The sequence below is a fragment of the Chelonia mydas genome, chromosome 4 (assembly GCF_015237465.2).
Source record: "Chelonia mydas isolate rCheMyd1 chromosome 4, rCheMyd1.pri.v2, whole genome shotgun sequence".
Classification (NCBI taxonomy): domain Eukaryota; kingdom Metazoa; phylum Chordata; order Testudines; family Cheloniidae; genus Chelonia; species Chelonia mydas.
This window is the reverse complement of record NC_057852.1, coordinates 140,553,313-140,578,695: the sequence shown is the minus strand read 5'-3', so window position 1 is coordinate 140,578,695 and position 25,383 is coordinate 140,553,313. Positions and strand designations below refer to the sequence as shown.

The window sequence follows — 25,383 nt, the reverse complement described above, 5'->3', positions numbered from 1 at the left end:
ATGTCAGTCACCCGGCGGGGGCAGGGAGGGTGCCCGTGGGGTGACCCCCGTCCCGGGTCCCCGGGCGAGGCCCTGGAACGGCTCCCTGCCGAGCCAGGCCGGACTCTGGGGCAGGCTCCTCTCGGGGAGCAGCCTGTCTGCAGGACACACAGCTCACACAGCTTCCACCTTCCTGGGCCTGACCTCGGAGCCTCCAGCCTCCTCTGCCCCTCCCTGCGCTTCCCACAGCCAGTCCGCCCAGGCGGGGTCCTGGGGAAGCCAGAGGGTCCTGCCCCCCAACTCCGCAGTCAGACGGGACTCTCAGCCAGCCAGTAACACAGAAGGTTTATTAGACGACAGGAACATGGTCTAAACCAGAGCTTGTAGGTGCAGAGAACAGGACCCCTCAGCTGGGTCCATTTTGGGGGGCAGTGAGCCAGACAACCCCGTCTGCCCTTCACTCCATGTCCCAGCCAGCCCCAAAACTGAAACTCTCTCCAGCCCCTCCTCCTCTGGCCTTTGTCCCTGTCCCGGGCCAGGAGGTCACCGGATTCCTTTGTTCTCCAACCCTTTAGCTCTCACCTTGCAGGGGGGAAGGGCCCAGGCCATCAGGTGCCAGGAAACAGGGTGTCGGCCATTCTCTGTGTCCAGACTCCTGCACACACCTGCCCTCTAGGGCTCTGCAATGATCATACACCCTTACCCCACCACCTAGATCCTTAAGAACTGCATAGGGGAAACTGAGGCACCCCCACACTATTCAGAGGAAACATTAAGAACAGTCCCGCTTCATCACACCCACCCCTGCCCGTTCCCCGCCCCACAGGGCTGCCCCGTGCCCCTGTTCCAGGCCCCCGCCCTGCCGTGAGCGGCCCATGCAAGGGGCTTTGCACACACCCAGGCTCTGCCCCCCGCTGAATTAATAATGTAATAAATGAAGAGAAAATAACCCACTGCCCACTCGCTCTGGAAGGTAAAACAGCAAAGGTTTATTGCTCCTGAGGATGTCACTTGCCTCGCAAGGACACCGAATGCCAGCACTGTCTCTGTAACTCATCAGCTGCTCATGCCCAGTCTGAGTGCAAACCCGAGCAGTGGTCCCTTTCTCGCCGCCCCTGTTAGGTCGGAGCCGCGAGCCATTGCTCCAATGCTATTTACACGCCAGGTTCCAGCCAGGTCCCGCCTGCAGAACGAAGCACCCACTAGCCCTGGGCTCGCACACAGGGATGTTGCAGCCTCCCTTGGGCTGTCTGAAAAGACGCAGATGAGCTGGAAGCTCTGAATAACGCTTGCACGCCCTCGGCAGCGGCTGTCCCTGGACACTCTCCTCTGTTCGCTGGGGCCCTGACCCAGAGTGGGGCTGAGACCCACCCATAGCTCCTGGCGGATGCGGCGGACGCTGGGAGCCCGTCTGTTTGGCACAGTCACAGCCGCTGGCTGTGACCTCACACGCCATTGCCAAGGAAACAATTGTGACATCTCATGCAGAGGAGTGTGACTTCACCTGGGGTTCTAGGAGAACAAAGATCTGAGGCCGAAGTCATCCCTGGAGTCGCCGTGGGGCGGAACCGCATTCCCCTGACAACGGAGGCCGAGGGGAAAGGAAGCTACAGGAACCATTTGCTGCACCAAGTGGAATCATCTCTGCCTAGGATCTGGTTCGTGGCTCGTACGAGGTGCCAGCTAGCCCTTTAGTATCAGCCTTTTAATTGTAATGCCCGGGGAAAACTGGAGCGAATACGAAATCCTGACCTGTGTCCCCTTAACGTGCTTCTGCCCTGCCCTGGAGGGGGGCCTCGCAGCTGAGAAGGCTGCTGGTATCTCTTGTGTTGGCCCTGAGGAGACTGCCAACGGGGGGACAATTGATGCCAAAGGCGGTGGTTTCAATGAGGCTGCCACCCCTCTGGCCAGGAATTGGCTCCCCCAGATGTCTCCCGTGGTCCGGTGAAGTCAGACGATGGCACGCCAAACTAGCAGGTGCTGGCTATCTACAGGGAAGAAAACAGTCTCGAGAGTCCTTGGGAACTGTGCTGTCATTACCAATGGGGAGGAACAAGGTTATCCCGGACTGCACCCAAGGGATCTGGGAGTCCAGCCAGCGCACACCTTGCCATGGTTGGTACTGACTGACTGATGTATGTTTGCCCTGGATTCCTGCCCAGCCAGAGCCTGTGCCAGGCAATCGAAGTCCTGCTTGTGTCATGCCCATTGTGTGCCAGGAGCTATTTTTAGGGCCCGCCCTGTAGTCTCAGATGCAGACTCTCTGCATGTTTCGAGGAATCCGTGGCAGCTGCCTGCTCACGCTCCGGGAGACTCGCATAGACACCACTTCGGGCATTTCAGGGGCCAAACGCTGCTCTTGGGGATCGTCACAGGGAGCCTCCCTTGCTACCCAGTATGCCGCACTGCCTGGCCTGTTTCTTGATCTCGACCACAAACACACCCCAGTCCATTCCCCTTTCACTACGTGTGTTATTCCTCCCTTACACTGCATAACAGAACGCTTTGTCGGCTAACAGCGTATATATCCACGCAGCCGTCTATCCCCTCAACTACCGAGCCACTTGCTTTGTTAGCCCAGCAACTGCCACCCAGGTGTCAGTAATCCCCCAAAGAAACGGATTAACTGGTTTAAATTAAGCCAGTACAGCTGATTGAACTCCCTCGGGTGATTTCCCCCTCTTCTGACCTCACCACATGCAGGCTGAGAGAGGACAAGACCCTTCCTTGCCCCTGGCAGTCGGGAGAGGAGAGCCATGGCCCTCAGCCTCAACCCAGCTCACAGGACTAGCTCACATTCCTTCCCCTTCCTTCTGCACGCCCCGGGGCCTGCTGTCCAAATGCCTTGTGGTTACTGCTGCCTCCAGGTAGCCGTCACCGGAGGGTTCCTCCTGGGGGATTTGCCAAGCGGTGGCCAGGCAGAGCGGAACCGAACCAGTCGGCAGATGCCTCTATTGGGTGGCTGGACCGGGACCTGCATGATCCTTAGGCAACGGCTCGACCCACTAAACAGGGGTCTCCCTGGTCTGGCTAAGATGACAGCAGCCGTGCTGAGACCATCCTGGGGGAAAGCTGCTCTTTGAGGTGTTACAAAGTCCTCTTCTGCTGGCAAATCCCGTCCAGGGTGTCTGTCCTCTGCCTTTGCCCGAGGGAACACGCCTGCAGCTTTGTTTGTGCCACTGATTTCCGCTGCCTTCTTACCCCGCCCAGGCACCCCTCCCCCTGAACTGAGAGCAGCCGGGTGCTCAGCAGCAGGGTCTTGGGCTGGAATGCCAAGAAACAGAGCCAAGCGCTGCGGGCAGGGCAGGGCAGGGGGTGCGAAGGGGCAGGCCCCACGAGGACACTGCTAAGTGACGTGCCCGCCTTTCCCCGTCAAAGCCAGCGCGGCGGCAGGAAGGTGGGCGTTTGGTTCCCCCAGGACCACGTTCTCCCTGGGCCGGCAGTCACACCCCGCTACAGAGTCACGTGCATGAGTCAGACCCAGAGCTCAGAAGCGAAACAACACAGAGGAGCAAGAAGCCGCTAGACTAGAGAGCGTGGGGGAGGGAGCGCGAGCCGAACAGAGCACATCCCTCTTCTGCGCCCCCACACAGTCCCCTCATCCCCCCCCCGTTCACTGGGCCTGCCGCTGGGCCCTCAGCTTGCGGAGCCGCAGCTGCCGGAGCCGCAGGATCAGGTCCTTGGGGATCTTGCCCCCCCTGGCCAGGATCTCGCGCAGCCGCTGCTTGGGCGTCTTGGTGAGCTGGAAGTCGCAGAGGGTGGGGTTGTCCTCGTAGGAGACGCGGCACGTCCTGGTGACGGGGTGGTAGCCTTCGGCAGCGGCGGTGACTTCATACTCGCCCGGGTTCAGCAGGCGCCAGTAATCGCCGTCGAAAGCTGCAGGGGGTGACAATAAGGCCGGGGGAGGGCTGGGGGTCAGCCGGGTCAGGGCTGGGTCTGCTAGGGCCTGTCTCTGCTGAGCCCTAGCCTGCAGAGGGGCCATCTCAGCGACTAGCAGCCCTGTGTAGACAAGGCCTTGGCCCTGCCCTCCCCAGGGCCAACGCCGCGCTGCTCCCCCGAGTGCTGTCCGGGGCTGCAGAGGGGGCTGGGGTGACTGGTCCCATGGCGCAGCTCCCACTGCTGGGGCCGGTCCATGATTGTCAGCATCCATCTCCCTTTCCCTGATTTCACCCCATTCCCGCTATTTATATCCACCCAGAGCCCACCCCCCCAGCTTCTTCCCACCCTGGGGCTCTAGGTCCGTCCGACACTGGCCATGGCCATCCCCCATTCCCCCTGGGCTGAGCTCCCCACACCGATTTAGTTCATCGGGACTGTGACACTGCACTCCATAGGTTTTATGGAAATATGTTTGTAAGTGTAAATATGATGTAACTGGAACATGCTTCATACAAAAAGTCTCTTCTGCCCAAATAAATTTGTTCGTCTGTAAGGTGCCACAAGGACTCCACGTTTTTGCTGATACAGACTAACATGGCTACCACACTGAAACCTATTACAAAGCTTATAATCTACTAAGTGTGGTCATCCTATTTGTAGGTATGTATCATTCTTGTATCTGAAGCTAGAAATATGAAGTATTACTCTGAAGTCCTATTGTAATTATGCAAAGTGTGGGCCATTAATGGTGGCTTAGGATCTTGATGGCTCCTATTAACTAGAACAATTGGTTGTAAATGGCTCTGTTTACTTGTAAGCCTTCCTGTATATGGGGGGGTGCCAGCCAGTGAGTAATGAAGTCTCACGGACATGTGAACATGTCACATGATACTGGAATCCATCTTAAACCTGGTGGTTCTCCATTTAGAAGGAAAGCTGGGAACCCCGAGAAAGACAAAGGATTCCTGCCTTATGCCAAAGTATAAAAGGGGGGTGGAACAGAACAAAGGGGGCGACAGTCACGAGAAATCCCCTAGTTACCACATGAGCTGGAACTAACAAGGGCTGTACCAGGGGAAAGGATTGGGCCCAGACTAGGAAGGAGTCTAGCCTGTGAAAGGTTTCAGAGTAGCAGCCGTGTTAGTCTGTATCCGCAAATAGAAAAGGAGGACTTGTGGCACCTTAGAGACTAACAAATTTATTTGAGCTCATGCTCATGTTAGTCTCTAAGCTGCCACAAGTCCTCCTTTTCTTTTAGCCTGTGAAAGAAGCTGATTGGAACATCTCTGTGGGTGAGATTTACCTGTATTCAGTTTCTTAAATGTATTAGGCTTAGACTTGCGTGTTTTGATTTATTTTGCTTGGTAATTTACTTTGTTCTGTCGGTTATTACTTGAAACCACATAAATCCCACTTTTTATACTTAATAAAATCACTTTTGTTTACTAATGAACCCAGAGTAAGTGATTAATACCTGGGGGAGCAAACAGCTGTGTATATCTCTCTATCAGTGTTAGAGGGTGGACAATTTATGAGTTTACCACGTATAAGCTTTATAAAATGGATGTATTTGGGGTTTGGATCCCACTGGGAACTGGGTGTCTGGGTCCTGGAGACAGGTGACCTGCTGAGCAGTTTTTGGTTAAAGTCTGCAGCTTTGGGGGCGTGGACCAGAGCTGGGTCTGGGTTGCAGCAGGCTAGTGCGTCTGGCTCAACAAGGCAGGGTTCTGGAGTCCCAAGCTGGCAGGGAAAACTGGCTCAGAGATTATTCCAGCACGTCAGGTGACAGTCCCAAGAGGGTCTCTGAGACCGAACCCATCACAGGGACATCCCTGGGTGGGTCATCAGTGGGACTGACCCCAGGACCTCGTCTCTGAAGGCATGAGCCTCGACCCAGCTCCGCCAGCTCAAAGCCAGCAGCACACTCGGAGCAGGAATCCCTGGCCCCACTGAAGTCAGGGGAGCTTTGCCACTGATTCCATGGAGTGAGGACTTCACCCGCAGACCGCTGGCTGGTCCGGCCACTAGACGGGCTAGAGTGCCACCTTGTGCGAGCGCAGGTTATGCAGACGCCTGCTCCCGGGGCCGCTCCCTTAATGCGGGCTATGGACCCAGACCCCGCCGGGGCTGCTCCCCTAATGCAGGCTATGGACCCGCCCCCCCCCCCCCATGGACCCACCTCCCCGGACCTGCTCCCCGAATGTCTCCCCACAGCTGTCCAGTAGAGGCTAGCACTGCCCGGCTCACTGGTCTCCCAGTGACATACAGCTGGGGTGGCAGCGCCCCACCGCCCCATGTCCCTCTGCCCCCGCAGCCCTGGCAGGCCAGGCGCCGTATTCTGCGCCGGCCGCAGCGCGAGGGGCGTCACTGGGACTAACAGGCCGGGGCGATCGTCCTGTGGTGCCTGCAATACCTGTTCTGACGTCGTGGTTGATGCCGTCCACAGAAACGATGGCGTCCGCAATGCCCTGCTCGGTGTCCTTGTCCCGAACGACCCCTTTAATGCCCCGGCGGACCTGGGCAAACACAGGACAGAGCACACTTCAGAGGGGGCTCCCGGGGCCAACAGAGCACACGGTCCACAAGGCACTGCCCCTCCCTGGGCCCCCTCGGTACAGCGGGGAGCGCGAGCCTGCCCCCCAGCCCGGGGTTATGGGGCATCACCGTCCACATGCCATCTGCTGGGCGGCTCCCTGCAGTTTGTCCTGTCCTGGGTTAAACATCCAGAGTGCTGGGGTTTGTGCCCCTGGGCTCCGGCGGCTGTCCCGCAGCCGAATGCCCTGGCAGGGATCCTGGATCTCCCTTTGCTCCATCGCTGCTCATCGCCCCAGGAGGCCCCAACACCTCCCCTCCTCCCAGGGGTTTCCCCCTCATCCAGTCACACCGCTCTCACGGACGAACCCCGGGGAGATAGCTCAGCGTCAGCATCCCCCGGTTCCGGAGGAGGTGCAGTTCGCCCAAGGCCATGCCGTGACCCAGTGGCAGAGACAGGGTTAGAACCCAGGCATCCTGAGCTCACCCCACAGCTCCACACAGCCTCTCGTAACAGCTACGGTGGCTGTTTCAGTCGTCACCCAGCGGCTCTCCTGTCCGTGTGCGTGGAGCCCAGCTAGACAGGCGAGTTTGCAGTCTCTCCCCAGAGAACGGTGCCTTCAGCTGCTGGCCACCCTCGCTGCCCTAGGACTCCCTACCCTTTGCCGTTCTCGGAGGTGCCCAGCGCTGAGCCCCGGGGGCATCAGCTGCTGAGAGCCCAGAGATTAACAAGCCGCCTCGTTACATGGCCTGTACAAGCCCCTGTAGGAGAAGGGTGTGAAATGTGTGGGCTGCCCACACTTGGGAGAGAAGAGCCAAGGCTGGGACCCCTGCCTGCCTGGCACACGCTGCTCAAGGGCCCGAGCTGGCACGGAGAGCTAGCCCCAATTACCCGCTAGCCCCCGCGGGGATCATTGCACCACGGTGACCTCCGCAGCCACCAGCAGCTGCTGGTTTACTGGGCGTGTGTACGTCCAACGTGTGCTCCGTGAATCTGGGGACGCGGGGAAGGTGTCAGGCCTCGTCTACCCTGGGATTTGAGCCACTGGTGTAGTTTGAACGAGGCTACACTGCACAGGTGCAAATCACACTGCACCAGTACAATAGCGTCTACACTCGGCAGTGCACGCAGGCTGCTGCATGGGCGGGGGGTGAAAGTCCCAGTGTAGACAAGGTCGAAACTCCCTTAGGAAGGCGTCGCTCCCCCCGCTGACTCCCCAGAAGCCAGATATCACTATTTATTGTTTGGGAGCCCCCTGGCCTCAATGTAATTGACAGGCGGCAAACGGATAAGACCTTTTCGCACCACTGTAGTGGCTAGAGACTTAATTTCTATCCTGAAAGCAGGACTCTGGGCTGGAGAGAGGAGCTGTTTGCCAGAGCCCGGCAGGCGGGGCGATGCAATGGAGACAAATGGCCCTGTAGATCAGTTACGACCATTTGCAGAATTTGGGATTTTTGTGTGTGTTATAAATAAAGCAGGAGGTACCACGGATGTCTGTTCTCCTGCGTTGCCCAGGTGCGGGTGCTATACCAGGTGCAAGGGGGTAGGAGAGCAGACCCCAAGGCTGCAGCACGGCAGGGAATACAGCCCAGGGGTCTTGGCCTTTAACCCAACCCCATTCTTCCCTTCTTAGCTCTGTCCTCCCAGCAGCCCCTGCCGCGCAGTGCTTGGCATGGCCGGGTGCTCTGCCCACTGTCTCTTCATGCTCCCCTGAAGGCACTGCCAAGGCTGTTTGGCATGGTCGGGAGGGGGCTTGCCCGTCCCAGCTGCTTTATGCCGTTCCTCGTTACTCTGATCACATCTGCCGCAGGAACCCAGAGCTGCTGGTGGCAGGGCCCGGGATGGTATTTTTGTAGCTCTGTCCAGAGTGCATTTCAGCTACAAACCGAACCGCCATGCTTCTGGGGCTGCCCCGCCTCTGGAAGGGATGGACCCCCGTGTATAGCCCTGTGATGTCATTAATATCTGCTGTGCCCTGCGTCTGGGGACTCTGGGAGCTAATTGCTAACGTCTCTCACATCTTTATCTTCCATGATCTTCTGACTAGCCTTTAAAAAACTGTTATCAAGCCCTGGGCACTGTGTGCTCTACTGCCTGGATTCAGAATTACTCTGTGTGTCATTGCCCCTACACTGCTATCAGCTAATGGTGATTCCCCTTTAGCTCAAGGGGTAGGGGATTGGGTTTTGTCCTGAGTGACACCCAGTTCCATGCTCTAACCACTGTGTCTCCCTCCCTCCCAGGTGGCTAAGTCCTGTGCTGTCTCTCTCCAGCCTTGGCGCCGTGACGGGTTCAGCGCCGGTACCAACACCAGCCAGAACCTGCCTTGGCAGGAGCAGCCGCTCCTGAGGCCTTGCCCAGCTCCCACAGGGCCACGTGACCTCTGCGGAGAAGCTCCAGGAGGCGCTGCCCTAGATACCCACGTCCAAGAGCCAGGCAAGGCTCCGGGTCTGCCCTGGCCCCGGAGCGCCGCCCTTAGGCCTGGACACGCACCTGCTCCATGAAGACCAGCAGGGACTCCTTGTTGTTCTCCCACTCCCTGGGCAGCTCGGACTCGTGCGGGAATTTGTCGCAGGACAGCTCTACAGTGACCTCAAAGCAGTTCGTGTGCAGGTAGCTGAAGTCGTTCATACCTGCACAGGGAGACAAGCACAGGGGGGCGATCTGGTGCCACGCCAGAGACGGGAGCTGATCTCCTTACGGCAGCCTGCACTTGGAATGGTAAACACAGCAGGAGGTTGGGCCCTGCCCGCTGGTTTGTTATTGTAGGGTCACGCGGCAGCGACAGGCTCTGGGCGCTGGTTTGTTATTGTAGGGTCACGGGGCAGCGACAGGCCCTGGGCGCTGGTTTGTTATTGTAGGGTCACGGGGCAGCGACAGGCCCTGGGCGCTGGTTTGTTATTGTAGGGTCACTCGTCAGCGACAGGCCCTGGGCGCTGGTTTGTTATTGTAGGGCCATGGGGCAGCGACAGGCCCTGGGCGCTGGTTTGTTATTTTAGGGTCACAGGGCAGCGACAGGCCCTGCGCGCTGGTTTGTTATTGTAGGGTCACAGGGCAGCGACAGGCCCTGCGCGCTGGTTTGTTATTGTAGGGTCACAGGGCAGCGACAGGCCCTGCGCGCTGGTTTGTTATTGTAGGGTCACAGGGCAGCGACAGGCCCTGCGCGCTGGTTTGTTATTGTAGGGTCACAGGGCAGCGACAGGCCCTGCGCGCTGGTTTGTTATTGTAGGGTCACTCGTCAGCGACAGGCTCTGGGCGCTGGTTTGTTATTGTAGGGTCACGCGGCAGCGACAGGCCCTGGGCGCTGGTTTGTTATTGTAGGGTCACGGGGCAGCGACAGGCCCTGGGCGCTGGTTTGTTATTGTAGGGTCACTCGTCAGCGACAGGCCCTGGGCGCTGGTTTGTTATTGTAGGGTCACGCGGCAGCGACAGGCCCTGGGCGCTGGTTTGTTATTGTAGGGTCACGGGGCAGCGACAGGCCCTGGGCGCTGGTTTGTTATTGTAGGGTCCCGGGGCAGCGACAGGCCCTGGGCGCTGGTTTGTTATTGTAGGGTCCCGGGGCAGCGACAGGCCCTGCTGCAGGGTCACTCCTGAGCGATGGACGCAGGGGCAGAAGCTTTCAGCCCGGTCTGGCCGGAGGGCCGTTGGGCAAGGCCTGTCTGCATCCTGAGCCAAGGAGCTCCGTTCCCAAACACAGGGAGGCCCTCCCCACTCCCTAGCGCCCGCCGGTGCCCCGGGCAGCGCCCACGTTTAGGAACGGGCACAGCCGGGATCACTCCCAGCACGGGGGCCTCGGGACATGACGGGGCTCCAACACAGAGACCCCACGCCCTGTCCAGCGCAGGGCACGTGGGCTGCCAGGACCTCCCTGCCCCAGGGGGTCGAACAGCCCTTCCCGCTCGGGCCCTGGAGCGGGGCCACCTACTTCCCGGCACCGTGTGCCAGTTGGCGCCGTTGATGATGTTGCCCTCCCTGGCGAAGTCCTCGTAGTGGCAGGGGCGGCGCTCGTCGTCCACCATGGCCAGGTTGGTGGAGGCATAGACGGTGGCGAGCCAGCGGAAGACGGCGTCGTCGGGCGTGGGCGTCAGCTCCTGGGCCTTCCAGTAGGTGCGGGTCATGTCGTAGGGGTAGGTCACCACCAGCTCGCCCCCGTGCAGGTTGGCGCTCAGCACGAAGGGGTACTTCTGCATCCAGTCGATGACGGCACGGGTCTCCGGGGCCACCTGGGCAGGGACGGGCCTCGGCCTCAGAGCGCTGCGGGCAGCGTGGGGACAAGTGCCCCCGGGCGCTGAGGTCAGGGATGGAGCGTGAAGCATGCGGCCTGGCTCGCAGGCCCTCGGCTAGGACTGGCTCCCGTGCGAGGTGCTGCCGTTCCGCCCGGGCAGCATCTCGCACCCGCTTCGCCCTGGGGTGAAGGGCTGCAGGAGGGGAAGGGCAATGCAGGGTGGCCATGGTGTCTGCAGGCCCCTGGCATGAACCCCTGGCTCCCCCTCGGGGCCTGCATTGTCCCACTCCCACTGCTTGCATGTGAGACCCGCTGGGCAGCAGGCCCAGAAGACCCTGGTTCCCATCGGTCACCCCAGCCCCCGCCCCCCACTCTTTGCCTTACACCAAGGAGAATCCCCAGATCTCCCCGCCCCATCCACCCCTGCACCCCACATCTCCCCTACGTCCCCCACACCCCAAAGCACCCCCTGCCTCCCGCACCCCAGAGCATCCCGTATGTCCCACACCTCCCCTTGTCCCCGCACCACCCAATCTCCGCACCCCACAGCGCTCCCTGTACCCCACAGCGCCCCCATGTCCCACAGCGCCCTGTCCCCGCACCCCACAGCACCCCCTGCACCCCACAGCGCCCCCATGTCCCCGCACCCCACAGCACCCCCTGCACCCCACAGCACCGCCATGTCCCACAGCTCCCCCGTTCCCACATCACCCTGTCCCCGCAACCCACAGCACCCACAGCGTCCCCTGCCCCCTACAGCACCCCCTGCCCGCTACAGCACCCCCCATGTCCCCCGCACCACCCCCACCCCCACGCTGGTTCCCCGTTCCCCCCGTGGCCCCGTCCCGCACCGTGGGGCCGGCGGGGCTCACCGTGGCGTTGGCGAAGGTGTAGTACTCCGGGATGGGGAGATAGTGGTTGGGGAACTTGTGAGGAACCAGCTCATTGTCTTCGGCGTCCCACAGGGCCGTGTTGAGGTCGGCGAAGTTGTGGTTGAGGTCGATGCCTTCGTAGGTCCAGCGGCCCATGGCCCAGCCCGCCAGCTCCGAGCCCTGCGTGGAGGGAGGGACGGCAGGAGCACAGGGCTCCCACTCTCCAGGGCGCATTCAGAGCAGGTGGGGCTCAGAGCCCCCCACAGATCAGAGACCCCCAATAATGGCTGGGCCACCGTGACATCCCCTGGCCTCCCATGGCCCTTCCCCCCCACCCGTCTGCCTCCCTCCCTCCCGGACAGCCCAGCCCACACCGGCCAGAGGGGCCCTCGCACCCCCTTCCGGCCTCCTCACTCCTCATCGTCTGCCCCCCATCCCGTCCTCCCTGTGCGTCTGCGTTGGGAGAGCGCGCGACGAGGCCAATGCCCCGGGATCCCCATCGCCCTCCCTGCCCGCAGCCGAGGCTCTCCACGGCCAGCCCCTAGCACCGTTCGTGTGGCCGTCCCCCTAGAGCCCGCCAGGGCCCTCTGGCCTGGGCCCCCGGTGCCAGCCCCAGGCCCACTCCCTGCTCCCCGCCGGGCCCCTGCAGGCACATGCAGCTCAGCTGCCTCGCTCCGGGAGACCTCCCGAGAGCCTGCCGCGTTCCCGCCTGGGCCAGGCCTCTGCCGTACCAGCACCTGCCAGCAGCACTGAACACTGCCGTCCGGGCGCGCTGAGAGCGCCTCCTGCTGGCTTCACGGGAGCGGAGGGTGCGGGCATTCAGCACCCTCCCGGCCCTGCATCAGCGGGGTGCAGAGAGGGACCCAGCCGCTCCGCCAGGCCGGGATTCCCAGGTCACCCCTCTCGGAGCCAACCCGGCCGGTGCCCGGTGCGGCTGTCGCACCTTGCCGGTTCCCCTGAGCCCGTCAGTGGGGCCGCCCCGCGTCCGCAGGGGTCTCTGAGTGGCGGTGAGGCGATGCCCATGGGTCCCCCCGGGCCCAGCCGCGGCGACGCCCGGCCCGCAGCTACCCTCCCCGCGGCGCGGGCCCTACCAGCTTGTAGGCGGTCTCGTAGCCGTCGGGGTTCATGGAGGGCAGCAGGTGGATGCGGGTCTCGCTCACCAGCCGGACGACGCGGGGGTTGCCCCGGGTGAACTCGCCGCACAGGTACTGCATCAGATTGAGCAGGAGCTCGCGGCCCAGCACCTCGTTCCCGTGCATCCCCGCCACGTAGCGGAACTCCGGCTCCCCTGCCGGCGACACGCAGCCAGCTGCCCACGGAGCCCGCTGCCCGCCCGCCCGCCGGGCAACAGGCTGAGAGCGCGGCCAACCCCCGCCCACTCCCCGGGGAAATGCCCCCGCGTGCCAGGCTCCCGGGGGAAGCGAAGCAGAGACTGGCCCCAGGAACAGCCCCGTGCTGGGCCAGCTGGGGACCAGGGCTGTCTGCGCCTGAGGCTCTGGGGGGCGTCTGGGGGCAGACCCAGCGGGCACCCTGGCTCTGGGGGGGTGGCGCCTGGGGGCAGACTCAGAGGGGCGCCCCGGCTCAGGGTGGAGTTCAGCCAGGCAGCCTCGTGGGGGCAGCAGAGCAGAGGTGTAGATGGACGTCCCCCCGACCAAAATGGGACTCTCTGCGCGTGGCACGAGGGGCAGCAAACCGAGCTCCCGCTCTCCGTCTGCCAGCGCCAGGGGTGCGCCCGGGAAGTGGTGCCGGCGGCGTCTCCCCTCTCTGCCCCGTGCTGTGGGGACTCACCCAGCTCGTGCTGCCCGGGGTTGTCCGAGATCTCCATCACGTACATCTTCAGGCCCAGGTAGCTCTTGCCGATGCTGTAGACCCGGGTGATGTTGGGGCACTCCTCGTTCACCTTCTTCATCAGCTGTGAAGGGCAAGGGGCACGGCTAGCTTCTCCTGCCAGGGGCTGGCGGGAGGCAGCTGTCGGACGCGTGCCTGCCTTCCCTGCCGGGGCGGAAACCGCGAGGGACGGGAGGCCGGGAGCGAAGGGAACGTACCTTTCTCATCTCCTTGTAGTTGTGGTGCCTGAAGTCCAGCTTGTCGGTCGGCACCGGGTCGTTCTCCCAGGAGTAGATGTTGTTGGGGTCTGCAGGGAGAGATGGGCGTGAAATTCGGGGCCAGCGCCAGGCCTTGGCACCAAGCGCTCCCGGGTTCGCTCGCAGGCTGCCGGCCCCCATTCTCCCCAGCCGGGGCCAGGCGAGGCTGCCCTCAGCAGCTGGATGAACGCAGCAGCCACCTTGGCCAAGGGCAGCCCACGGCCTCTTTCCGGCCTGAGAAGGCCCTTCGCTGAGGTCGGCTTGTGGCCCGTTTAGAACGAGGGGAGGCGGCCGCCGTTTGGGAAAGAGGGCAGTTCTCCCCGAGCATTGCTAACGAAGATTCTGCAGCCGCTGCTGACGGAGAAACTCCCCCATACGGCGAATAACGGCAAAAAATGACCAGTCAGCCTAAGAAGTTGGGTACGAATCGATCCCTTGCTCCAGATCCACCTCTCAGCCGCTCTGTGTGTAAACAGCCAATACCTGAGCTGATGTCAACAGGACAAAACTTGTCTGATGCCGTGGGCTGCGTTTCTTAAAGGGCCCATTTGCAGAATTAATTTTTGTTCACACCTGAATTCACGGATCCATGTGTAACACCTCAGGCCGTGCGTGCTGGGCTCAGGGCCTGGGCTGCCCGGCGTGGGGGATACACAGTCCTTCCCCTACATAACAGAGAGGCTATATCCCTGCTTTGAGTGCAAAGCTCGCCCTGAACTACAGGGCATGGCCAGCACCTCCAGGAGAACAAGACGACCCAGAATTATACCAGTGAATACTTAAAAAATACCCAAGCCCCCCGGCAGGGACAGAAATGTTCATGCTTCAGGGCTTGGCCTGGCCGATAGCTCCTGTGTGGTCAGGAGGGAACGTTGCCATCGGCAGGTTATCCCATCACTCAGGGACTCTCTCAAGCAGCTGGTACAGGCCACTACCAGAGCCTGGGTTAAAAGGACGGCGGGTCTCATCTGGCCCAGCAGTTCCTGTGTTGCTGTGCACGACCAGGCAGGGCTGTTGCGTGAGAGGCATTTCTCGGACAGCCAAGTCCCAGACCATTCGGGGCTTGTGCTCGCAGTCCCAGCCCCGCCCGGGGACCTGGGGCTGCTAGCACGACAGAGGGCTGCGGAGGAGACAGGCAGGAGGGACTGAGAGCGAAGGGCCCCGGCTCGATGCCACACGAGAACGAAGGGGAAGACGGCCAGGCCTGGCCAGACGGCCCCTCGGAGGGGGAGCGCAGGGACAAGCCCATGCCAGCAGCGCGTCCTACCTGGCAAGGGGCAGCCCAGGATCTCCGCCCTCAGGCAGATGGTGCCGTTCTCAAACCAGGTCTGGGGGTTGATGCGGATGTAGCGTGCCACCACCGGGGTGGGGAGTGCATTGAGCACGGGCGTCTCGGGGTCCTTGTTCCCCAGGAACACCTAGAGACAGACAGACGGACACGGCACCGGCCTTCGGTTGCTTGCGAGGCTCATTCTTATCCCTGCTATAAATACTCGTCCTTCTGGGGGAGGTGACGGGGCTGGCGTGCCAGGCCCGGGGCCTGCAGCCCTGCACGCCCCCAGCAGCAGGAGCAGGGCTCCCCCATGCTGCCCCCTGCCCTTGGAGACACTGACCTCCCACCCGCGTCCCAGCTCTGAGCAGAGCAGCCTTGCGGCCTACTGCCACCATTGCCCAGGGCGCTTTTCAGGCCACACGCCCAGCCCTCCGCCCGGGGCGGGGATGGTGAGTCCTCCTTCAAACACAAGCCGAGATTCTCCCAGGCTCCCGGGACTCTGGGAGCTGGGGCTTTTGGATTGCCAGGCAGCGAGAGCCGCCCCGTGTCTCCTGGCACTGGAGAAGCAGCGGCTGGGTCCAGTGTCCGCATTGCCCAGTTGGCAGCTCAGCGGGCCCGGGATCAGAACCCAAAGGGTTACGTCCGACCCAGCCCCCGCCTGGTCCCCCTGGCTCCCATTCAACCCGTGATGGGAAACAGACCTGAGCTGCCCGCGTGAGGCTGGAACCTGGCACCAGGGAGGAAGGCTCCCAGACCCAGGCTTGTGCCACAGGGACGTGCCAAACCCCAGGGAAACCAACAGCTGCTCTGCCCCGGGACAACGGGACTCTAGGCGCCCGCTGGGGCCCGTGCCAGCTCAGAGCTCCCCAGGGAGAGAGACGCAGAGTGCCGTGTGGGACTCCCTCCACAGAGACCCACCCACCGCCCGGCCACTAGCCCACCCCCCCTGCCCTCCCCAGCGGGCCCAGGCTCCCTGTCCGGAGGAGCCAGGCTGGACCCGCCTCTCCCCCGGTGCCGAGGGGGCTGGGAGCTGCCGGTTCCTCCCCTCCCCCCTCAGGCTGATCGCTTTCTGCCTGTTTATGAACTCATTTCTTTCCCAAAAGAGTCGGCAGGAGGGGCAGGGAGAGGTCAGAGCAGAGCTAATTCTATAGCGCGGACACACACACACACTGCACTGATTTATCTACACACACACTGCACTGATTTACACAAATACACACACAGAGCACGCATTCGTACACGCCGCACTTATTTACACATGCACACAGCATGTATTCACCCACACACTCTGCACTAATTTATTTACACACACACTGCACTTATTTACACACACACACACACACACACACGCACTGCACTAATTTATTTACACATGTGGACGCACACACCCCCCTCCAGCACCGGGATTTTGCCCGCTGGCTGGGGGCGGCCAGGGGAAGCTGAGCTGCCTGGGGCTCTGGCCATCCCCCCACGCATACAGAAGCTCTTTGGGGGGAGGATGGAGCCCAGCTGATGCTGGGGCGCGGGGGTGGGGGGGGCCCCCCCGGCAGAGGATGTGCTACAAAGCCAGTCCAGCCCACACAGCTCTATTAACCCTCCACGGACTGGCTGGCACCGGGAGAGGGCTGCGGGGAGCAGGGAGGGGTCTGGTCCCATTCGGGGGCTGTCGTGGCTCCTGCTGCTGGGGGAAAGGCCCCTGACGTGAGCGAGAGGCGCCCTCAGGCTGGGGGTCTGGGCTGGCACAGCCTGACCCCAGGCTCCAGGGCAGCAAAGGTGCCTTAAAGCGCCCAGTGCCCAGCCCCTGCCGTGGGGGGCTGCGCATCGCTCAGCGAAATCTGGAGGATCTGACCCCGCACCTCTGTCCCTAAGTCCTCGAGGCCCAGGCAGGCCCTGCCACCCACAACCACCGGCTGTAAAAGAGCCCATCCGCCTCGGTGCTGGCCCGTCGCCCTGGCCGCCTGACCCACCAGCCTCCCGTCCCCGCGATGCCCCAGGGCTGGGCCACCCCATGCAGGGTTCGGCGCCAGCGCTCCCACTCACCGCCTCCTCCGTCCCGTTCCGGCTTGGCTGCCAGGCGTGCGTGTCGTTACTGAACTGGACTTTGTAGGAGGTCACCCAGTCGTACCTACGTGGGGAGAGAGAAAATGAGCAGTAGGATCAGAGTCACCAGCACTGAGGGGTTTAGAGGGACCCTGGCCCCCTTCCCCAATAGCCCCACAAGAGCCATCCCAGAGCCTAGATACCACGATAATGGGCTCGCTGACCCAGCCAGTGGCTGGGGCCACGGATCCATCACCCTGCGCTCTCTCCTCCCCTGCACTCGCTTACGTCCAGATGGAGTTCAGCCCCTGCGTGATGACGCCGGTGAAGCGGGTCGGCCGCCGGGCATCGATCTCCAGCCACTGGTCCCGGTCCTCGTGGCCAGCACACCAGCCTCCGTCGTAGAAGTCACCGTCGTGAATCCCGGACTGTGGCAGGGAGGGGAGGGACAGAGAGAGCGGTGGGAGTACCCGAAGATGTGTGCTGGGAGTACCCGTGCCAGCACCCCAGGGAGCTGGACGCCTTGCGGCAGGGACTGTCCCTCCCGAGTGTTTGGAGAGCGCCTGACAGATAGCGAGCGCCACTGTGAACAGATAACGCCCCCCCGCCGCAAAAACGGAATGGAAAGGCGCCGTGGGCTGCCGTGTCGTTATGTACATTTCGGGTACCTTATGGCAGCGCCCCCTACTGGGGGGGGCAATGCTCGGTAGGACCCTCTTTAACCAGCTGCTGCAGGAGGTGTCTCGCCCTCCAATGGAAGACGGCGTAGTGAAGAGGTTAGTGCGGGGGCCGGATGGGGTGACCCTGCTGTGGGGGCGTTAGGTGAGGAGGCTGGGGCTGCAGCCTGTCAGCCAGGAGCCGTCCCCTTTGGAGCTGTCAGGATGGCACCCCAGAGCCCCTGGAGGGAGACGAAGCCCAGCTGGTGGCCAGGTAACTGCCATGTGGGCTGGGAGAGGCCTCGCTCTGAATGAAAGGTCCCCCCCAGCGCACGGCACAGCACACCTGTATATTGAGGCGTCCCCGGTGGGCACCCAGTCCATAGCGTTTGATGCTGGAGGCTCGTAGCTGGAAGTCCGACACCCTCAGAGACTCCAGCCCCAGGGGGGGACATTCTGGTGGGAGGCCGAAGGGGTAAAGGAAAGACAAAGTCAGGTTAAAGAAAAGCCAGAGGGGCCAAAGGCATCCTTGGTGCAACTCCAAGGAGGAGAGGGAGTCCGGGCCAGGAGCTGCTCCCCTCTGGAATCCCATCCCCTGAACAATGGGGAGATCCCACCTGGGGGCAGACCAGCAAGCTGGGCACCCTGGGGTGTCGGGGACGATCTCTCTCCTTCTCTCATTGGCTGATGCCGAGTGGGATGTGATGTCCAGGGTGCCATGGTCTGGGTGACAGCCAGTACCAAATCTGGCTGGACCCTGCCGCCTCTGCACTTCGCAGCACCCGGGCCTCAGTGAACGCTGCTCAGAGCCTTTAATCTCCAGAGCCCACACCCGGCACTGACTGAAAACTCCCCCAGACATGGCTGCCGGGCAGAGCTCCGGACTCCTAGCTCCCTGTCCTTGTGCTGGCCCCTAGACCCGGGTGGTAAGGGTATCCCCTGCGGCCTATTCTCCAGTGCCGTCGTGGGTCTCGGGGTAAGTGCTAAGTGATGGGGGTCACCCCGCAGCCTGAGAGAGTGAAGTATTTCCTCCTATTTCCCTTTACTCGGTTTCTGCGTGTTTGATGAGCTCTTCCTCTGGGCCGATACAGAGCCCAGGGCCCAGCCTGCTGCTACGGGGCGCTGGACTGCTCGCTTGGAGACCTCACGTCTTGGCTGAGCCAGAGGCTGCAGGCAGCATAGACAGTGCCAACATCAGCAGCAGCCCAGGGTCTCACGCATCTACCCCCAGAGCCAGAGAAGAGCGGCTTCAGAACCGGAGCCGGCCTCGCAGGGACACACTGAAACGCCCGGATCACGGGCTGTCGCCAGCGATTCAGGGCTAACACCAGCGTTCCAGCCAATTCCAGCCTGGCCGGTTACATTCAGCTCTCCTGAGATTCCCCCAGCAGTTTAAACCGCATCCGGCATTCCTCCTTGCTGCCTGGCCTGCATTGCTGCAGGGTTACTCTGCCTATTAAACCGCGGCTGTGCTCCCCCGCCCCAGAGGTGGCTGCAGCACTTCACGGCTGGGTGGAGTGCGGGCACAGCTGTTTGCAGCACCCAGAGCAGCGTGTTAGGCTAGGAACGGGGACTATTTATCGTTACACCGTGCACAAAGTCCGAGGGGATCCCCTGCATACGGGGGGCTGCACACAGCCGCCAGGCCAGCCTGTTTCAGTTCTCCCCCGGCGAGGACCCAGAGCCAGCTCCCGGTGGTGTCTAGCTCTGCACACTTCCCCGCTCCCTCCCCCAGGCAGCGCGCTCAGCTCCAGCCTGGAGCCCGAACACGCGGCTGGAGGCACCAGTGCTGCCGGAGATCAGGCCAGCGGATACCAGAGAACGACAGGGGCTGCTGAAACCACAACCACAGCCTGTGAGCATGAGTCAAAGACGCATCACATCCCGCCACGGCTGGCGCGATCCCAGGGGGTCTGTGCGGGGGATGGGGCCAGGCCGGTCGCAGCTGTTCCCCTGTGGAACCTCACGCTGCAGGCTGGGCTTGGCCCTGCGGGGAAGGCAGGTAACTGCTCTGCGGCGCCCCCTCTGGTCAGGGGGCAGGGGGGCAAAAGGTGAAGTCCTGGGAACTCCCCTGGCACCCAGACTCACTGAGGGTGCCTTGGAGATGCTGGGAAGAGAGGGGATCCCGCAGGGTGACTCGGACACAAACCCCTCCACCTTCCCACTAGCGCTGCAGCCCAAGCAGGGGAGCCAGCAGGCCCCGCAATGGGAGAGCCGCGCCGGGCCAGCCACAGGCTGCGAGTGGCTCTCACGAGGTCTTTGCCCAGCGGGGTCATACACCCTCCCTCCCCCGCAGCTGTGGCAGGGCCAATGCCCCCCTGGGGCTGCCCTGCCCAGGCCCAGCACCCTGCCGCCCTGGGCACGTGTGGAGACGCAGGGGTGAGCCCAGGGAACTGAGCTTCTCCGACCCGCTGCGGGGCGGGCAGCCTCCCTCCAGCCTCTGCAACCCGCCCCGGCCCCCGAGCCCCCCTTCTCCCGGGAATGCCCGAGCTGGAGTCCCAGCAGCCTGTGGCCAAGCCTTCGGCTTCCTCTTCCTCCCAGCCATGGCCCCCTCTCCGCAGGGGCCACAATCTCATCTTCTCTGCTCCCCGGCCACGCTCGCACACCTACAGAGCGAGCCCGCCCTGCGGTTCAGCTCCCCTGCCAGGGACGCAGGCTGGTTCCCTGCCTCATACCCACGGACCCTCCCTGAGCTTCGAGAGCGGCAGGGCCCAGGGACGTGGCTCGGCTCTGCCCGGCCCCCGAGTGCTTTCGTGGAGCTGAAACCCCCCTGGGGACCAGTCACGCCGCTCCCAGTGCGACTCCTGCTGCTTGGAAGCAGCCCCCCCGCGTCCTCCGGACCAAGGCTTTGGAGCCGCCAAGGCAGGGACAGCACCTGGCTGAGCCCATCATTTTGGATACGAGCGAGGTCAGTAACGGCCACTAGGCCACATGGATGCCAGGAGCTCCTGCCCTCAGCACCCAGCCCAGGGGCACCCACCAGCGCCCTGGCGTCTCTGGGCAGCCTAGGGCAGGGAGGGGGTGGCAGCGCCTCCCCATGGCTCTGCCCCCACTCACTCCATCCCCCCTCCCTCTGTCGCTCGCTCTCCCCCACCCTCACTCACTCGCTCATTTTCACTGGGCTGGGGCAGGGGTGCGGGAGGGGGTGAGAGCATCAGCTGGGGGTGTGGGCTCTGGGGTAGGGCCGGGGATGAGGGGTTTAGGGTGCAGGAGGGGGCTCCGGGCTGGGACCGAGGGGTTCAGAGGTGGGAGGGGGATCAGGGCTGGGGCAGAGGGTTGGGGTTCGGGAGAGGGTTTGGGGTGCAGGCTCTGGGCAGTGCTTACCTCAAGCAGCTCCCGGAAGCAGCAGCATGTCCTCCGTCTGGCTCCTACGCAGAGACATGGCCAGGAGGCTCTGCATGCTGTCCCATTTGCGGGCGCCACCCCCACAGCTCTCATTGGCTGCGTTTCCTGGCCAATGGGAGCTGCAGAGCTAGCACTTGGGGTGGGAGCAGTGTGCGGAGCTCCCTGGCTGCCCCTACATCTAGGAGTCGGAGAGGGGCCATGCCGCTGCTTCCGGGAGCCACACGGAGCCAGGGCAGTCAGGGAACCTGCCTTAGCCCCGCTGTGCCACCTACTGGACTTTTAACGGTCTGGTCAGCGGTGCTGATCGGAGCTGCCAGCATCTCTTTTCGACCGCGCATTCAAGTCGAAAACCTGGCAACCCCCAGTACCCCCTTCCTGCCAGGCAGAACAGCCCAGAGACCCCTTGTCTCCTCCAGTGCCCCACTCTCCTCCCAAACCTGCCCATCTCTCTGGCTGGTTCCCAGGGAAGCACAATCCCCACAGCCCAGGGACACTGGCTCCCCACCGCACCCTGCGGAGGAATGTCCTCCAGCCCCATGCTAGCGATCAGCTCCCGCGGTGATGCAGGAAACCACGCAGTTCTTGCTCTGTGCCACTCACAGACGTGCCCGGCCCCAGACGCGGCGTCTCCTGCTGGGATGCTGCCAAAGGCTCCTGGCCAGGCTTTGCTCCCTACACTAGACGTTCCCTGGAAATCTCCCCAGTACAGCCCCTGAGGGGCTAGCGAGAGCGGGCGCCCTGCCTCACGAGGCCGTCCCAGTGAGCAGCGGGCTCCTGCCAACGCTCCACCCAGCTGCACTGCAGCTGGGCAGGAAACGCTCCTCAGTGCTGCCTGAAACCTCAAAAGCCTGAGGAAAAACAACAGCACCAGCTTTCCAAGAATAACCCGCGGGAGCCCGGGCTGGCCCTGGGAAGGCTGGCTCCTTCTGTGGAAAGGTTCCGAGGCTCTGCCCCGGGGGCACCCAGGGGGTAGCTGTATGTGCATGCGGGAGCTTGTGGGGGAGTGGGCATGTGGGGGCGTGTGCGCATGCCAGTGTGTGAGTGGGGGATACATGGGGGGGCACGTGCATGAGGATGTTTGTCAGTGCACGGGGCAGGGGGGTGGGTACGTTTCCACGTGTATGTGAGCCCGTGGCAGTCCCCGTGGGGATGCCCAGGGCTGCTGACAAGGTTTGCTGGGGTGTGGGGGGGATTAAGAATCCAGCCCCGCTCCCCCACAATGGAAAGTCACCTCTGCCCCACAGGGAGAAGGAAGGAGCTGACACCGATCGCAGTGTCTTCTGCCTCCCAAGCCAGACAACGTTAGGGTTAGGGTACAAAACCACTAGGCCATCCGGGCGGCTCCCGAGACAGCCGGCCGTGTGTACGCAGCCCCCCGACAGACTTCCCAGGACAAGGGACACTCCCGGGAAAACCTGAGCAGGGGGCAACACCACTTCCAAGCCCCCGCTGGCCCTGCCCATCTCTGCAAGGCAGGTAAGCGTCGGGCTCTGGGGCAGGGTGCTGGCAATGTACCGGGGGCAGGGGGCAGCAGATAGTCAATGGAATTTGGTATCAGCCCCAACCCCACCAGGGTTCCCTTGGACAGGCCGGCAGTGGTGGGGCGGGGGCAGGCAGAGCCGCAGGACTCCGGGGTCTCTGCTGCGTAGGACCGACGTGCCGCATAGGACGCAGGCCCTCGACTGTGTGTGCGTATGGCCACGCGGGAGCCGGAGAAGAGAGCGGTGCTGGCCAAGTGGAACCGTGTGGAGCGGCCGGGATTGCTTTCTGCAGCCTGGGAGCGCGGCATGGGGCTCGGAGGGGGTTACCCGGGCTGCGGGTCAGTGACCAGAGACGGGGGAAGTACGTACGTGGCTGCTGCTCGGTGGCTGCTCCCTGGGCCGAAGCCTTGGGTTTCTTCTTCAAGACTTTTTTCTTTACTACTTTAACCCGCACAGATTTTTTTGCGGTGCCCCTGGCTGGAGAAAGACAAACCAGACACATGGTCACCCCGCTCCTCTTCGGGGAGGGGGCGCCCGGAGCGGGCAGCGCAGCAGCGAGCTCCAGACCGAGCAGCCGGGCCGGGGGACACGGGGGCTGCGATTCAGGGCACTGCCGCCTGCCAGGCCTGCCGTGGAGGAGGGTGGCCGTGAGGATTGTGCTGCTCCCTCTAACCCGAGAGATCGAGGCTCCGCCGTGAACAACTGGGGACCAGTGTTTCCTGCTGCCCCAGAGCTCAGCCCCAGCACCACCCCAGAGAGCAAGCGGCCCAGCTGTGCGGGAGCGGCCCTGAGGTCGCTCCCTGCGGGTCCCGTCCGCTGGGACTCCGACAGTGCCCCAAGCAGTTCCTCTGCCGTCTCTGTGCTGCACGTCCTGGCTGCTGGGAGCCCACAGCTGCAGCCGGGCCAGAATGTGGCTCCGGCTCCAGCAGCTGCAGCTAGAGGAGCCCACGAGGGGCCACCAGTGCCGGGCCTGGGACACTGACTGGAGCTGCTTGGCCCCGTCTCATGAAGGCGGCTGGTGCCCGGGCGCCCTAGTGAGTTTGTCAGTAAGTTTGTGGCAGAGCAGGGAGGCAGCCAGGGCTGTTGGATCCTGGGGGTTCCCCTGGTCCCAGACTTCAAAGCCAGCTTGGTAGTTCCCCCCGCCTGGCACGGAGGAGCCTGGCAGTGGAGGGGAGGGCTGGGGCTAGCGTGCATGGATGGGTCTAGACTGTTCCATTCCCCGACTCCTCTCCCTGGGCCCCCGGCTCAGAGAGCCCATGGTCGCTCCTCCACCCCCTGAGCCAAAGCCAGCTCCCGCTGGAGTCGAGGGGCCTGGCTTTGCTGCGGGTGGTGGGACCTGGGAGCAACCAGGCTCAGGGGCGTCCTGTCCGTCACCCAGGGCCAAGATCTGCCGGTCACGGCCTCCCGCTTCGACTGCTCAGCAGAAAGCTGCTGGCGAAGCGTGGAACAGGCCAGCTGGCACCCAGCGAGCCGTTTGGGGGAGAGCCAAGGGGAGAGCAGCCCGGCCCACCGGTCCCCTCGGCAGGCAAAGCGAAGGGAAGAAATACTGTGAGGGGATCTGGGAGACTCAGGGGAAGGATCCCCCGCCCCCCCCGCAGTTCCCAGCAGCTGAGCGAGCCCCCAGCCCCGACACAGCTCGGAGCAGCCTGTTTGCAACTCAGCAACTTCACACAGCTTGTGTGTTACTGCAAAGACGTGCGAGGGAAGCATCCGGTGTGCCAAGCTGGCCACCCCTGGGGGATGCTGTGCAGTGAGAGATCTCCCGCCCCCAGCACCACACAACCAGCACACAACACACCAGCCCCACCCCACACCCCACAGAGCACACACAACAAGCTGGCACCACACAACACACCCGACAGAGCACACACACCACACCCGACAGAGCGCACACACCACAGGCCAACACCACACACCACACCCGACAGAGCGCACACAACACACCCGACAGAGCGCACCCGCCAGGCCACAGAACACAGCCCGCAAGCCCACAGGAAAGCAAGCGGCAGGCAGAAGGCTCTGCGATCAGGAATGCCTGGCACCCCCCAGGACAGGACGCCCGCCCGGGGAAAAGAAAACACACTGCAAGCCAGGACCGAGCAGAGCCCCCAGGGCGCACCATGCCCCAACACGGCCACCGAGAGCCCCTCGGGGAAGCCACGCCAAGCGGAGCGCACCTCTGCCAAGGACCCCCAAAGCACCGCAGCAGCGCAGACCCCCGCACCACCCCCAGAGCAGAGAACGGGCACCGCACAGTGCACGGACCCCACACGGCCACGGGAGACACAACCACACCCAGCAGAAGGCTGGAGCGTGGAAGAGGAAACACCAGAAAGGACCCGACCCACCTCTGATCCCCCTCCCCCAAGCGCCCAGCCCCCGGCGCCAGGGGGCTGCAGCCCCTACCTTCACCACCCGCTGCCTTCTCCTCTGCCAGCCGCAGCCTCTTGCCCTCGCCCTTGGAGACGGGCTCCTCCAGCTGCCCCGGGGTGCTCGGCGCTGCGGGGGCCGCCGTCACCTCCCGCTCGCCGCCCGGCCGGAGGGTGGCGGGGCCAGGGGCCCCGAGCGCGCCGGGCAGGCGGGCTGCGGGGGCGAGGGCCAGGAGGAGCAGCAGGGGCAGCGCCAGCATGGCGAGGGGCGCAGGGGCCAGGCGGGGCGCAGCGGACAGGGGCGCGGGGCGCGCTGCTCCGGCTCCGTGCGCTCTGCCCGCCCCGCGGCTGGTCCCTCCCCCGGCCCCCCGGGCGGGCGCCACACAGCTACCGCATTGCGCGGAGTAGCGGGGCCCGCCAAAAGCGCCTGGCTCCCGGCTGGAGAGGGGCGGGGGCGGCGGCTGACCCCCTGGATGGCACAGGCCAGAGACCGGCCCCACAGCCATTCCTAGGCCACTGGCATCAGGCGCTGGCTCTGGCCAGGAGTCTACGGGCCTTTGCTGCCCCCCCTGAAAAGATGCCAGGGGACCTGCCTTCTAGTCCTGCCACCTGGCCCTGCCAGCCCCCGCCCCCCGCCATGGCTT

At 63.3% G+C, this 25,383-nt stretch overlaps 1 protein-coding gene across 1 annotated transcript; it reads right to left on the bottom strand.

Moving 5' to 3' along the window:
• Window positions 1-946: 946 nt before the first annotated feature.
• CPXM1 (carboxypeptidase X, M14 family member 1) lies at window positions 947-25,065 on the bottom strand. Its single transcript, XM_037898467.2, has 14 exons — window positions 24,777-25,065; window positions 22,740-22,847; window positions 17,891-18,000; window positions 17,177-17,316; window positions 16,889-16,973; window positions 14,843-14,993; window positions 13,537-13,625; window positions 13,280-13,403; window positions 12,583-12,779; window positions 11,492-11,671; window positions 10,320-10,617; window positions 8,888-9,027; window positions 6,272-6,374; window positions 947-3,855 (listed from the first exon to the last, which is right to left on the bottom strand). Exons 1-14 carry the CDS (start codon window positions 24,997-24,999, stop codon window positions 3,593-3,595), a joined length of 2,211 nt encoding a protein of 736 aa, XP_037754395.1. The 5' UTR covers window positions 25,000-25,065; the 3' UTR covers window positions 947-3,592.
• Between the last annotated feature and the right edge of the window lie 318 nt (window positions 25,066-25,383).

Bases quoted from the DNA above. Each gene is read 5' to 3' on its own strand.
- CPXM1 (XM_037898467.2), bottom strand. From the start codon at position 24,999: ATGCTGGCGCTGCCCCTGCTGCTCCTCCTGGCCCTCGCCCCCGCAGCC. The intron at 13,626-14,842 runs GTAGGACGCGCT...CTCTCCCTGCAG, and splicing joins CCTGGGCTGCCCCTTGCCAG to ACCCCAACAACATCTACTCC. The intron at 12,780-13,279 runs GTGAGTCCCCAC...TGTCGCCGGCAG, and splicing joins CCCCGGGCAGCACGAGCTGG to GGGAGCCGGAGTTCCGCTAC.